At 39.7% G+C, this 13,946-nt stretch overlaps 1 protein-coding gene across 1 annotated transcript in view; it reads right to left on the reverse strand.

Annotated features, from left to right (window-relative positions):
- Positions 1 to 787: 787 nt before the first annotated feature.
- ArfGAP1 (ADP-ribosylation factor GTPase-activating protein 1) overlaps positions 788 to 13,946 on the reverse strand; it is a 352,775-nt gene continuing 339,616 nt past the window's right edge. Inside the window, exons 9-10 of the mRNA XM_083121990.1 lie at positions 5,592 to 5,717; positions 788 to 1,351 (exon numbers count right to left, since the gene is read on the reverse strand). Coding sequence (XP_082978116.1) covers positions 1,087 to 1,351; positions 5,592 to 5,717 — 391 coding nt within the window. The 3' untranslated portion in view covers positions 788 to 1,086. The remainder of the gene's footprint in view (positions 1,352 to 5,591; positions 5,718 to 13,946) is intronic.

Raw genomic sequence — 13,946 nt, forward strand, 5'->3', positions numbered from 1 at the left:
ATAATATGTAAAAATAAATTAAATATGAGCCAAAACCTAAGATGATATGGAAAATAAAAACATTTTTTGGCCCTACATGCCATGATGTGCGAAGACAATACAAAATATGTCTTTACATATAAATCTGTTCCCTGCTTATCATATTACTTCTTAAAAGTGCAACAGAACAAACTCAAAGTACAGCCACACAAATGCACTCTTGTGCAGTGTTGTCCCTCTAATTCAATACAGCAGTCATTTTGTCACAGTCCTCCTTACCTTCTTAAGTACCTGTTTCATCATGTTCATTAAAGAAGACTATATTTCAAAGTAGAGGATAAGAAACAACATATGCATAATGTAACACTTTTATTATTTTTCATAATGTTTAATTTCCCCTCACACACAAAATACTCCAGGCTTCCAAACAATTTATCTGCAACATTAATAAATATTTTTCTACGACAGCAAACTTCATTAACTGTTTCAAAGTGGTTCTTCGTCGTGCTTTTCTTTTTACAAGAACCTTAACGTACAGTTAACACAATTCTATACACGTGTTGATATCAATACAAATGTTCCATAATCAAGTGGAATGCCATCTGAAGTAATATTTTTATTTTAAAAAGGAAACTTCTGGCAAAATAGACAAAAGTATATATATATATATCGCTAAAAATAATCTCTTGATATGGAAATAAATAACCTGTATAAGTGATTATAATGTAGATAAAAATCTAGTGCATGAATAATTTCATGGCACCCACTAAATCACCTTTCACTCAATGCAGTCTCTCGCAAGTGAGAATTTTGTTTACTGAGTAAAGCCATTTTAAGTTGATATGGCATGCTCTCGTGTAAAATGTAGCCCAAACGTATTTCTTGAGTCCTATTTACCATTAAGAGCACAAATAAATATGCATTGGCAAAGAAAAGCTTACTTGAAAACATTACACATACTTTCAAAACATGCATCCTTGTATCATACAGAACATAATATATATGTAATAATTGTATATTCCACTCAACTACAGACACTCCTTCACATTTACAGCACATGCGTAAGTTTACGAGATAGACAACCACACAGAAACTGGAAGCAACATCCTAGTCATGTTTGTTTAGCATCTTCCAGGCTTCGTCGTCGTCCCACTTGGAATTCCACTCGTCCTTGTCGCTGCTCTTTTCGTCCTCGAAGTCTATTAGCAGGCTCTCCTTTGTCTTTTTCTTGCTCTTTGCCGTACTCGATTTCTTGGAAGAATTTTCAGAGGATGATGTGCCCTTCAGAGGAGAACTTGGGTTGCTGGAATTCCAGGTTTCGCTCCAGCCTTCGCCCCAATTTTCCCAATCGCCTGATGGTTTGGATGATGATCTGAAACAAAATCAATTCATTGCTAGCTGCATAATGGGAAGTGAACAAGTTGAATGCATATATTTTGTACACTTCTCCAAATGTTACCTGACCTCCCTGAAAGATTTCTAAGCCCAGCAATCGTTAATTTGACAACACAGTTCTTGAGTACCACGAGAGACTAGCAGGTCCCTTACTAGCCGAGAAACACTGTTGTGAAAGATTTACATTCTTGTTTATGACCTGAAGTCTGAAACTATATTCACCCAACATATTAATAGAGAACATTTGCAATTTGGCATGTTAAAATTGGAAACACTGCACTCTGTAGTGGTCCACCTGGAGGAAATCGCTGTCAAGTTTGAACACAAATAGCCATAATTACGAATAGTTTAGGAAAAATATATTTAACAATATCTGCAAAGTACTGTGCAACGAGTGGCAATTAATAATTCTCACAATTTGCAGTGAAGTGTTCGTCGCATAGCAAAGTGTGCATTTCAAGATGTTTGCTACGAGCGATCTTGTAGAGTAGTTTGTAAAATACTTGCATCAGAGATCTCTTCTTTCCAAGGAATTAAGGATCTCTGGTTCAAATCCAAAACTCTTCTTTTTTTTTTGTTTTGTTTTGTTTTGAGACACATTGAGAATTAAGTTGAATAATTTTGTTTCAGAATGTTCCCATCTGCTCAGTGTCTTTTTTTTTTTTTTGCCTGGTACTAAGATATACACTTTAAAGTTGAGATTTATTTCAATGCACTAACTTTTTACTCAATTTAGGCATCCTTGATTATTATTCACTGTAAGTAATTCTTTTTATTAATTTATTTAAAACGCATTAGGAACATTCATCAATTTGGATCGAAAGCATTCTTTGTGATCTTCAATGCATACCTAAAAATGTTGTCAGAATCAAACAAGGAATGCGATGAATAAGCTATGTGTCGTATCTGATTTCTGCACCTATCACGTGGTACCTGATTATCTGCTGACACCGAGATAGCTGTCCCGAATTTAAGGTTTAATCTCTCTTGAAAGGAAGTGACGACATTCCCATGTATTTTAATAATTATTTCGTCAATACCTTTTGCCTCCTGAAAAGGTTTCTGCTGTAGTTGGGAATCGATCTTGCGATGCGACCCCTGTCATATAGATCGAGTACTGCACCACAGATGCCACTATCACTCGACACAGTTTGAAGAATGGAGGCCACTGGATAGGTTTTGTAATTTAACAAAATCTTGCATTGGTAGTTCTCAAATGACACAAAATAAATTTTTAAGTTTTTAAAGATGATGCACATAGAAAGACTTTGCCTTGAATAACCAGCTGGAAAAGCACCAGCAAAAGTCTGAATTACCATTTTTCACTTCTTTGTTTGACGTCTCTCTCCCTCTCAATTAATACACAGACATACACAGGGATATATATAAATGTATACATACATCTTATCTCCCTCTCCTTTCCATGTTTTGTCTCTCCGAGAAGAGGGGGAGAGAGATTTCAGAGGAAATATATTCATCTGCCTCTCTTGCTCCTGTTTTTATCCCTCCTCTCTCTCATCTTTCGCTGAGAAAGAAGAAGTGATAAGATAGGGAGAGAAGATAATAGAGAGAGGAAGGAGACAGGGAAATGTATGTATTTTATTCTTTCTCTGAAAGAAGAAAACTTCTCCTTTCTTCTTCTTCTCAGCCTCCTCTCCTTCTTTTGTCTCTCTTTTTGATGGGAGGGAGAGAGGGGAAAATAGAACAAAGAGCACCAGAGAATGAGAGGTAGGTGAGAGCAAAGAGAATTGCAAAAGTAGAGAGAGAGAGAGAGAATACAAGGGGAATGAATATTTATGTATATATGTATAGGAAATAAGTAAACCCTCTCTTTTTCTTGTGGGAGAGAGGCAGAAGTGAGACCGAGGAGGGGAGGGAGAGAAGAGAGAAAGAAAACTCTCTTCACCTCTCCTACGCCATTTACTTCTTTCTTCTCTGGTGTTTCCTCTCTTCTCATTGGGAGAGAGGAAATAGATGAAAGATAGAAAAGGAGGGAGAAAGAGCAACATATATAGATAGGAGGGAGATGAGAGAAATGTTAGAAATAGAGGAAAGAGAAGTGAGACAGAAAAGAGAGAGAGGAGATTGAAGATGAAAAAGTGACAGAACATAGGAAGAGAAAGAGGCAAGGAGGAGAAGAACAAACAACAGTGAAAGATAGATAGCCAGAAAGAGAGAGAGAGAAAGAGCTGAATATATGTAAGTATAAGAAAACTCATCCCCTCCTCTTCTGTCTCTCTCTTTTCTCTGGTGGGATAGAGATAGATGGGGAGCAGGAGGAGAGAAAGAGAACAGGGAAATTAGGGAAATAAAAGTGTACAGTGAGAGGAGGGAGGGAGAAGGTGGTAGGAGAGAAGAAAGAAAAAGAAGGGAGACTAGAAGAATAAAGAACGTTAGAGAAAGAGGAGACAAGAAAATACATTCCTCCTATCCTCTATCCTACCCTCTTCTGTTCTCTTTCTTCTCTAGTGGGAGAGAGAGATAAAGAACAGGTAGCACAGAGAAAAGAGGGTAAGAGAAGACAGATAATGGAGAAGAGAAGGGAGAGTGGGAGACAGGTGAGAGGGAAGACAAAGTAATATATAATTCTCTCTCTCTCTGAAAGAAGCAAACTTTCTCTTCCTCTCCTCTTGAAAGTGGAAGCACAGAAGGGAAGAGATAGAATCTCCTCTCTCATTTCCATCTGTCTTTATCTCTTTCAATCTTCTCCTTCCCTCTTCCGTTCTTTCTTTCCCTTCTCTCTGCATGCCTCCTTCCCATCTTTCCCCCATCTCCTTCTCTCTCCTTTCTTTCTCCCAACAGAGAAGGGAAGAGAGAAGAATGGAGGAGAGTTTCTATTTTCTCTTCTTCCTCCCTTCGTTTTCTTCTGTTTATATATTTTCTATTCTCCCACCTTTCTCTCTCCAACCAGAGAAGAGAGAGGAGATAGTTCTCTTATTCCAATAAGAGAGAAATATATGTATGTATTTTATATATATCTTCTCCTTTCTTCTCTCTCCCTCTCGAAACGACCCACGTAAGGTGTTCAGTAATTCATGACACAAAACTGGTTGGAAATAACATTTTGGGGTCTTAATGATAACTTGAAATGAAGCCATAATTGATTATATTTGACAAAAGTATGTCCACGTGACCTGGGTTTTTGTGCTATTTTTTAATGCCATCATTTCTATAAGAAATACGCAATGAATAATTCATTATTGATTATGAGAAGCATTTGAAGTGGGTTGAAAACAACCCAAGGGGAATTAATAGGGGGGAAAACTGCTTCAAGGACACAAAATGAAGTGTACACTCATGCTTATTTTAAAGAAGAACATACATACATATAAGAAGAACTTATTTATACAAGAACATACATATAAAAAAAGAAGAAAAGTTTGTGAATCTAGATATGAAACAATACAATAATGTTAACTGTATACTTGTGTCACTTGATTAATTTATTTTACTTTTGTTTAGGATTATACAGTATCTTGTGTGACCTCTTACATAAATCTAATGTTTGGAGCCATCTATTCTTTGGATGAAATATAAAAACAAAGTGGTTGGTTCCCGTATTTTACTCATTCTTTCCTCATTTTCTAACGCAGTTTTTATTTCTGTTATTCTGTTTGAATACTAACTGAACTTTATACCTGTTATTAATACTAAAAATAACGAGCTTTCTGTTCTTTTGTAACCTGAAATGAACGATGTTAATTTCCAAAAGGAAGGGGGTGGGTTACGGACATGTTCAACCCCCTCCCCTTCAAGGAGGACCACAGAGGATGGCACTTGCCCCCCTTAGATATAGAAAGACAATGTAGTTCAAATTTTGAAACTGTAGCGTGAAAACCTTGACGAGGGGTGCCATGAAGGACAGCAGATTAAGTGCCTATTCTAATGTTGGGAATGCATCATGAGAATTCTGTTCAATGGGCGAAAGCCTCACCTCCCCTTTCCCCCACTTTAAGCACTGTTGCCTCCCCCTGAGAAAAATCATGTGGGCAGCTTTGCTCTCTTTCCTGATGCTCATGTTAACACTGATTTAAAATATTGTGGTTTAGTTATTAAGGGCCTGATAATTATTAGTAACACACTGTGATAAAAAAAATTAATTACTTGCATGGGAATATGTAATTTTCAGCTTACTGTATTGTTTCACGTATAAGCAACAGATTCCTTCAAATTCATTAACGATACGAAGACGAAGGAAAAAAAATGACTCTTCTCACCTCTTTGGTTGGCTCTTCTCCTTGTTCCAGCTCCACTCATCGCTCGCAGTTGCCCCGCTGTCTTGCTCTGGAGAACTGGCTCTTCCGGTCAACAAGGGTGCATCACTCTGGTCCCCTTGGCGGCCTCTGCAAAGATAAGAAATTTTGGTTCTATTAGCAATGACCATGGGGCAAAACTGAATGCAGCAATACACACACATCCATACAAGTTGGTTTGTTATTGTGTTCATCATAAGCAACGGCTCGTTGTGTGTTCATAAATGATCGGCCGCAGAATTAACTTGAGAGAAATGGCCAATCTGTGAGTGATGCAACTGTGCTCAAATTGGCTACTTCCCCCTTTAATGGGCCAACGGAAACTCTAATGTTCGGGCACGAGAAATGTTACCAACTGTTGAAAGGACTCACGTGCAGTGACTGGTGAAGCAAGTGAAGCGGCAGTGCATAGAGCCTAGGTGTTTTCAGATTACGGATTAAAGGTAAAGAATAAACTGTTCATCCATTTATTGTGTATGATAGAATACTTATAATTTTCTTAGCATGTCGTCTTAATACAGTGATATTTCCATTACACAATGTAATTATTTTTTCAATCTCCCATCTCTCTTTGTCAGCTGATTGCCCGTGATTCGCATGAGTGTCATGCGTTTGCTGTAGGTTGGTACTCCTGCAGCGGCGCCGACTGTAGTTCTATTCCATACTAAAACATGCCGGTACAACATACAGTTGCATACTGCTAAAAAAAATCCTACTGTGTGTATATAATGTTAAAAGGGAGCAGTGGAGAACATAAATTTGCTCATATGTCCTGGAAACAACAACACACTGCCGTACTGAAATTCCAGATCATCATGAAAAGAATGGAGATCCTTCAACTGTAGTTACAAAATTGCATTTTTTCCCAGTGGGGCAAACGAGGCATAGTTTCCCCTTAATAGTGTTGCTACCTTAAGAACACTCAGTTTGAAGTTATAGTTTTCCTGTAACGCTGTGTGTAAAATATATATTTTAGGTTGACATTCATTTTCCAGGGATGTCCATATTCTCTCTTCTGGATATTGGGTTAATTAAGAACATTGCAGTTTCTATTCCGACTATCTTGCTCGGACGAACACAAGTGCTGAACAAAAAACAGTTGAAAAACCATGCAGCTTTGCACAGACTACAAACTATGTAGTATATCAACCCTTGAATCTGATATACACTTTAATGTGTATTGATAATACAACCAACATATAACCTCCCCTTTTTTCAATGAGTAATACAGTGTATATCATCGATTTTACTCACTCATTATAATATTCATTACCTTACAATTCCTTTTTAACTTTATACCTGTTTGTGGTTTTGTTAATGTATCTGCAAACATGTCTTCTGAAGTACAGTACTTAAATGTTACCTCACCTTCATAATACAGATCATGTACAAAATGCTATTTTACATCAATATGCTTAGTTCTCAAAATTAACCCTTTCATTTTGAATTAATTTGATAGAACTTTGATCATCTTCATTTATGATAATTGGATCATCACATTTTTTATCCATGTCATTTAACACACATTTTATCCATTTTGCTTCCTTACATGCTTCTGTAATTGCCACATACTCAGCTTCAGTGGAAGATAATATCATAACTCCCGTATACATAAATACAGTATGTGACATTGTTATTCGTACACATAGAATTTCCGAGGGAAAAATGTCATATCTACTAGTAGCTAAATATAATCATTTTCATATGTACCTGGAAATTAATGTTAATGAAGGTTTCACCAACAGATGTCAATAAAAATGTATTTTGTGTGAAAAGAGAAAAACACGCTGTGTCATGCAACATTGTTATTCATACAGGCAAGAGTTTCAATCGCCACCACTATTCGGGCGATTTTGTGCAGTTTGCAACTTCGTAACAAGTTTGGACATGCAGGCACGTTCCCTGTCAAGCAGAATGCTGGCGTAGGTATTGTTGTAGGCCTATCGTCTATCTATCAGCGTGTTCGAAATGGGCAAGGTGAAGGAACTTAGTTCCGATCTGAAGGACATTATTATAAATTAGGCGCTTAGAGGTTTTTCGTTAAGAAAAATTGGACAACCAGTCAATAAATCACACTCCACAGTTCAATACATAGTAAACAAATTTAGAGAGGAAGGTTCAACACAAAATGTGCCGAGAAAACCAAAAAAGAGACAGTTGAATAAACGTGATGAACGCTTTATTTTAAAAAGAGTGCGAGAAAACCCCCGACTAAGTGTTCCTCAGTTAGGATCGTTAGTAGAAAATATTGCTGGCAAGATGATGTCCGATCAAACTGTCCGACGTGCCTTGTGGAAGCATGGATATCATGGCAGAATAGCACAAAAGAGGCCGTATGTAAATAAGGTGAATCACAGGAATAGACTTTCATTCGCAAAAGAGCACATCCACAAGGACCAGGAATTTTGGGATAGTGTCATATGGTGAGACGTCCAAGATTAATATATATATATATATATATATACAGGGTGTTTCTAAAGGTCGTTTACAACGCTTGGGAGGTGATTCCTCACACGAAAACAAGCAAAAAGTCTAAGTTCCATTTTTACGACTGAGGCTTCGTTTCCGAGATAGGAGCCTCGCAAAAGGTGACAAAGTGAACGTCACACCTAACTGGGACGAATACTATCACAGATAGAGAGGCGGTTCCAAGGGAATCATAAAGGAATCGTATGTGCTCAGTCCGGAAGTCACTATGAAAAGTTCACTGCACGCATGCGCAATGGAGTCCTCAAAGGAATTGGGGATTTCCAGCAACAACAATGCATGGAAAAGGTATGTAACGCAGCAAGAAGGACCGTGACAATGAGAAATGCGTTCAAGACAACACATCCCGACCTCAAACATCAAAACATGACCACCGAACACAAAATCCGAAAAGTTGAGCACGGTTGCATACCCCAGTTACACGCGAGGAATGAACGAATCATGTCATGTGGCATACGAGAGACAGGAGGAGGGAAAGAAAAACACAATATCAGATGATTGCGACAACGTGTATTTTTACACGCGACAACTACGTAATATCCCCCCCCCACACACACACAACAAACAACAAATGCTACAATATCTTACGCACAAGACAGTCCGTGTCACTGTACACCAACTGAAGATGTCACTTTCACCACACAAAGGGGGTGGGGAGCAATACCAAAAGTGTTCGCACGTGATCATTGTGACGTAAAAGAGACCAGTTTTGGAAGCGCTGCACAGGCAAGTCTGGCTCTCGTAGTCTACGTTTGACCTTCATGACTGCTGTTCCCGCGAGAGGAGCTCGAAGGGTTGGTTCTCTCCGGCAGTCGTCCCAATCGTGTTGCAGGTGCTGGGATATGATCAGCAGTTCGCTCTAGGTTGTCATACGCATTGAAGAGTACTAGTATGTTGCATTGAAAGAAGTTGACGTGGTGGAGTGGGCAAGTCAAGTATCGCAACAATTGGTCTGTGGTGTTCGTACGGTGATACGGCCAATTTGTGCAGTGTGCCAGTGTTAAACAAAAACAATACTTTGCAGTTCCAGCTCCCTATTACACAGATGGCTGCGTATACGACCCAGCAGCTAGCAGACATGCATCTCATGTATGGGGAGGCACGTGGTAATAGCCGTGAGGCAAGGCGTCTTTATGGAGAACGCTTTCCACATAGACGTTTACCGTCTCACACCTTCTTTCAGGTAGTGGACAGTCGACTGCGTGAAACAGGGTCAGTGTTACCACCGCGACAAGAAGTTGGAAGACCCCGAAGTGTACGCACACATCAGTTTGCAGAAGATGTGTTAACAGCGGTCGCAGAACATCCTGGCACCAGTACGCGAGTGCTCGCTCGGGCACGAAACACGTCTCATGTGAATGTTTGGCGAGTGTTGTCAGATGAAGGAATGCACCCTTTTAAACTGCAGAAAGTACAAGAACTGTTACCTCGTGACTTTCGCCCTCGTATGGAGTTTTGCCAATGGTTGTTGCATCAGCTGGACACAAACCCTCACTTCGGGGCAAACGTATTGTGGACAGATGAAGCCATTTTCACCAGGATGGATGTCTTCAATAGCAGAAACAGTCATGTATGGGACTTTGACAACCCACATGCACTTTTTGTGGCCCATCACCAGCACAGGTTTTCAGTGAATGTGTGGTGCGGGATAGTACATGATCATTTAATTGGACCATACATTCTCCCTGTTCGCCTGAATGGTCGCACGTATCATGCATTTCTTAGTGAGGTTCTGCCTGAACTGTTGGAGACCGTACCTTTGGCACTGCGGCAAGAAATGTGGTACCAACACGATGGTGCACCAGCTCATTTCGATCGTAATGTACGACATTTCCTGCATGACGTGTTTCGCAATAGGTTCATTGGTAGGGATGAGCCTGTGCCTTGGCCACCGAGGTCGCCAGATCTCAACCCTCTCGATTTTTTCTTCTGGGGAGAAATGAAAACCCTCGTATACGACACACCTGTCACATCAGCTGAGGACCTCGTTGCTCGCATCAACGTCGCCGCCGCGACGGTAGCAGATACACCTGGCTTGTTTGCTCGTACTCGACAATCCGTGATTCGTCGCTGTCATCTCTGCGTAGAAGTAAACGGCAGACATTTTGAAAACCGTCTGTGATTATTGCCCTCGGCAAATACCAGTGAGAACACTTTTGGTATTGCTCCCCACCCCCTTTGTGTGGTGAAAGTGACATCTTCAGTTGGTGTACAGTGATACGGACTGTCTGTGCGTAAGATATTGTAGCATTTGTTGTTTGTTGTATGTGTGTGGGGGGGGATATTACGTAGTTGTCGCGTGTAAAAATACACGTTGTCGCAATCATCTGATATTGTGTTTTTCTTTCCCTCCTCCTGTCTCTCGTATGCCGCATGACATGATTCGTTCATTCCTCGCGTGTAACTGGGGTATGCAACCGTGCTCAACTTTTCGGATTTTGTGTTCGGTGGTCATGTTTTGATGTTTGAGGTCGGGATGTGTTGTCTTGAACGCATTTCTCATTGTCACGGTCCTTCTTGCTGCGTTACATACCTTTTCCATGCATTGTTGTTGCTGGAAATCCCCAATTCCTTTGAGGACTCCATTGCGCATGCGTGCAGTGAACTTTTCATAGTGACTTCCGGACTGAGCACATACGATTCCTTTATGATTCCCTTGGAACCGCCTCTCTATCTGTGATAGTATTCGTCCCAGTTAGGTGTGACGTTCACTTTGTCACCTTTTGCGAGGCTCCTATCTCGGAAACGAAGCCTCAGTCGTAAAAATGGAACTTAGACTTTTTGCTTGTTTTCGTGTGAGGAATCACCTCCCAAGCGTTGTAAACGACCTTTAGAAACACCCTGTATATATATATATATATATATATATATATATATATATATAGGGGTCAGATGGGATAAATAGGGTCTGGAAAAAATCAAATAAAGATAATGACACAGTATAATATAATCTACAACAAATCAAATCAATCCGAAAAAGCCATAGCCAGAGGCACAAGGGGTCATTTCATAGATTATGCAGCACTCTTCACACTACTTGAAGCATCAAGAATACAGTCACCAGTTCGTCTTGCTATTGTATTGTTTAACGTGGCACTGAATGTCTCTTTAAAATGTCTCACCTTGTTGACTAGACAATTATTCAAACGGCAATAAGCTTAACTATTGTAAAATATTTTGTTGGTAAGAACAGAGAGACAATCCAGATGTGAATTATCGGGGACACTTATGTGGGGAAGAAGCCGGAAAAATTCCAACCAATTTTGGTAATCAAATCCGGATCTCCCGTGTGATTGTCAGACGCTCTACCGACCAGACCACCGCAGCTCCTTGGATGAGTTCCATACTTTGATTTTTTCAATTTATTTTAATATATTTTCTTGTTTTTATGAATTTTCTTCATCCCTAAAATGTCTCACCTCGTTGACCAGACAAATTATTTCATAACAAAGAAATCAAAAATGCTCCCAGAATTTGATATAAATCGAATGACTAGAAAGTAATTTAGTTCTATTGTTTTCATAAATACTATATTTATGTAGATCTCTACTACTTAATAGTGGTAGTGGTATTAGTAGTAATTCAGCTAATTAATTAATTGTGATTATTATTATTTAATTAAAGTATACTAAAACAATGGTAATGTGAATTTGGAGAAAGTTTTAGAAATAATCCCCCCCCTCCCCCGATGAAATCCTGCATAGGCTACTGCCCTTCGCCATTTCTAATGTTCGGTTTTCTTCTGGTCTCATCTCCAGTGATGTAATTAGCGTCTTGTAGCTGTCCAGCTGGCTACACAACAACATTGCTACTTGCAAATGTTCCGCAAAATTTTCACCAAAAGCTGCAAGCTGATCCAAAATATCCAATTGCATTATTCTGCTCCATGTCAACATTTTCACTTAGTTGTAACCGGCTCAATTTCTTCAATAAATACACTTTAGTTGTCAGACTTGAAGTTTCACGATACCATTTCAAAGAATCCCAATATCCTTTCTCTGTTTCCTGCTTTCTTATGTGAACGAGTTGATTGTCTTCCAGCAAAAGGCCAATGATGGCCCTAGCTTTACCATCCTTTTTCTTCCATTCCTTGTCCGGTTCTTTCAGCTGCACTCCCGTCACTACATCCATTTCTTCCTTTAGAAGTATCAAATCCAATTTATATTTCCACGTTTGATAGTTCTTGTCGATTTCACAGACTCCATTTTGACAGTCAGTATTCAAACATGCACAGCAGCGCTTCCTCGGGTTCCTTATTAAACAGTTGAACATTGACAACCGAGCACAGACTACAAACTATATAGTACTGTATATCAATCCTTGAATCTGATATACACTTCAATGTTTATTGATAATATAACGTACACTGGACACTCACGAAAATGGTTGCAGCTTCAATAATAATACCACAAATACTACACTTGCAATTGTTATTGACATAATCTTGATTTGCTTCTGATGTCATAACGCCTACAAAATATATATCTAGCCATTCAAATGCACACAATGACCTTGACAATTACAGACAACTGTGGGACATTCGCTGACCAAAGCAGATGGAAGCACAATAGAAGGAACAAGACTTCTCAATTAGCCTTGGGGAACACCTCAGTGAATTTATAGAGGTCGCTTCGGTCTGAAAGCTTCCTTAGGTCGAGGTGCAAGACCGTATTGAAGCGAACAGTCTTGATGCCTTGGACCGGAAGTGTCTTTCGAATTGCACTTCGACTACAGCGCCAAAAACGATCAGTAGACGAAACTAAGAACACGCTGTCTTCCCCGCATTTTAAACACTTGTTTTTCACCATAGAAATCACATAGCGTTTTAAAAAGTTATTATACTAATATTTCCACACATTGAAAGAACTACAACCAAAATCTGGTTGACTTCCAAGATTTCAAACAAATGAACAAGGAGTGCAAAAGTCTAGTAAAGAAGATTGCATTATACTGCGAACTCGAATGCTCGTTTGATTGGCACTTTCGAACTGCGCTAGGTGACGTCACTTTCGGACAGAACCTTTAAATCTCTTCACAAAGGATGGTGGTGACTCCGTCGAGTACGAAGAGGGCAAAACTAATATTAATGTTTCGCTCTGGCTAAATCAGAGACCGAGAAAACACTTCCCACCGCACGGAAAACCTCTTTAGAAAAAATCTCATCAGCACTTTTAATTCATTTTATACCACAGGCTCCAAATTATGCATGAAAACCGTTATGATCCCGGGGACTTCCTCTCGTCATGCAAGCAGCCGCGGTGTAAATTTGCACCTCACTCTTTCCCTCTCATTATTAGCAGAGCTTTGAGGAAACAGGTGAAATAAAATTCACCGCAGGCAGTAAATTTCCATGCTCCCGCGATGCCTATACGTCTTTATTACGTTACGTGCGTTTGCACGAGCAAGCAAGGAAGCTAATGAAACCTACGCCACGCCCCAAAAAGGCTGTTTTTACGAGCTCCAAAGCGCGGGGGCAATAAAAGAAGGAACCTCGAGATATATCATCCCTTTCATCTCGAGATTTGTGTGTACCTGGGCTTCTGCTCTGCTCGCAACGTCTCTTCCGCCAGTTCTGAATCTCTCTCCAATTACAAGGCGGAAGTTCAATTTGACAGACTTCGACGTCAAAGGCTGTCTCTCCTTTTTGTGGACTCAAAAGGGCCGCGTTGGTAATGTAGAATGTCCATCCGCTACTTCACTATAACTCTAACAGGGAAAGATATATGAGCTTGCTTCAATCTCGAAACGAATTGGTTTGTTCTACTTCGCTTTTCTGCCACTTTGTCACGGAAGTCGGCGGCTATTGTGCAACACTTAGTCGTCAAAATGTTA

Source organism: Lepisma saccharinum, chromosome 5, assembly GCF_977018435.1.
Source record: "Lepisma saccharinum chromosome 5, izLepSacc3.1, whole genome shotgun sequence".
NCBI classification, from domain to species: domain Eukaryota; kingdom Metazoa; phylum Arthropoda; class Insecta; order Zygentoma; family Lepismatidae; genus Lepisma; species Lepisma saccharinum.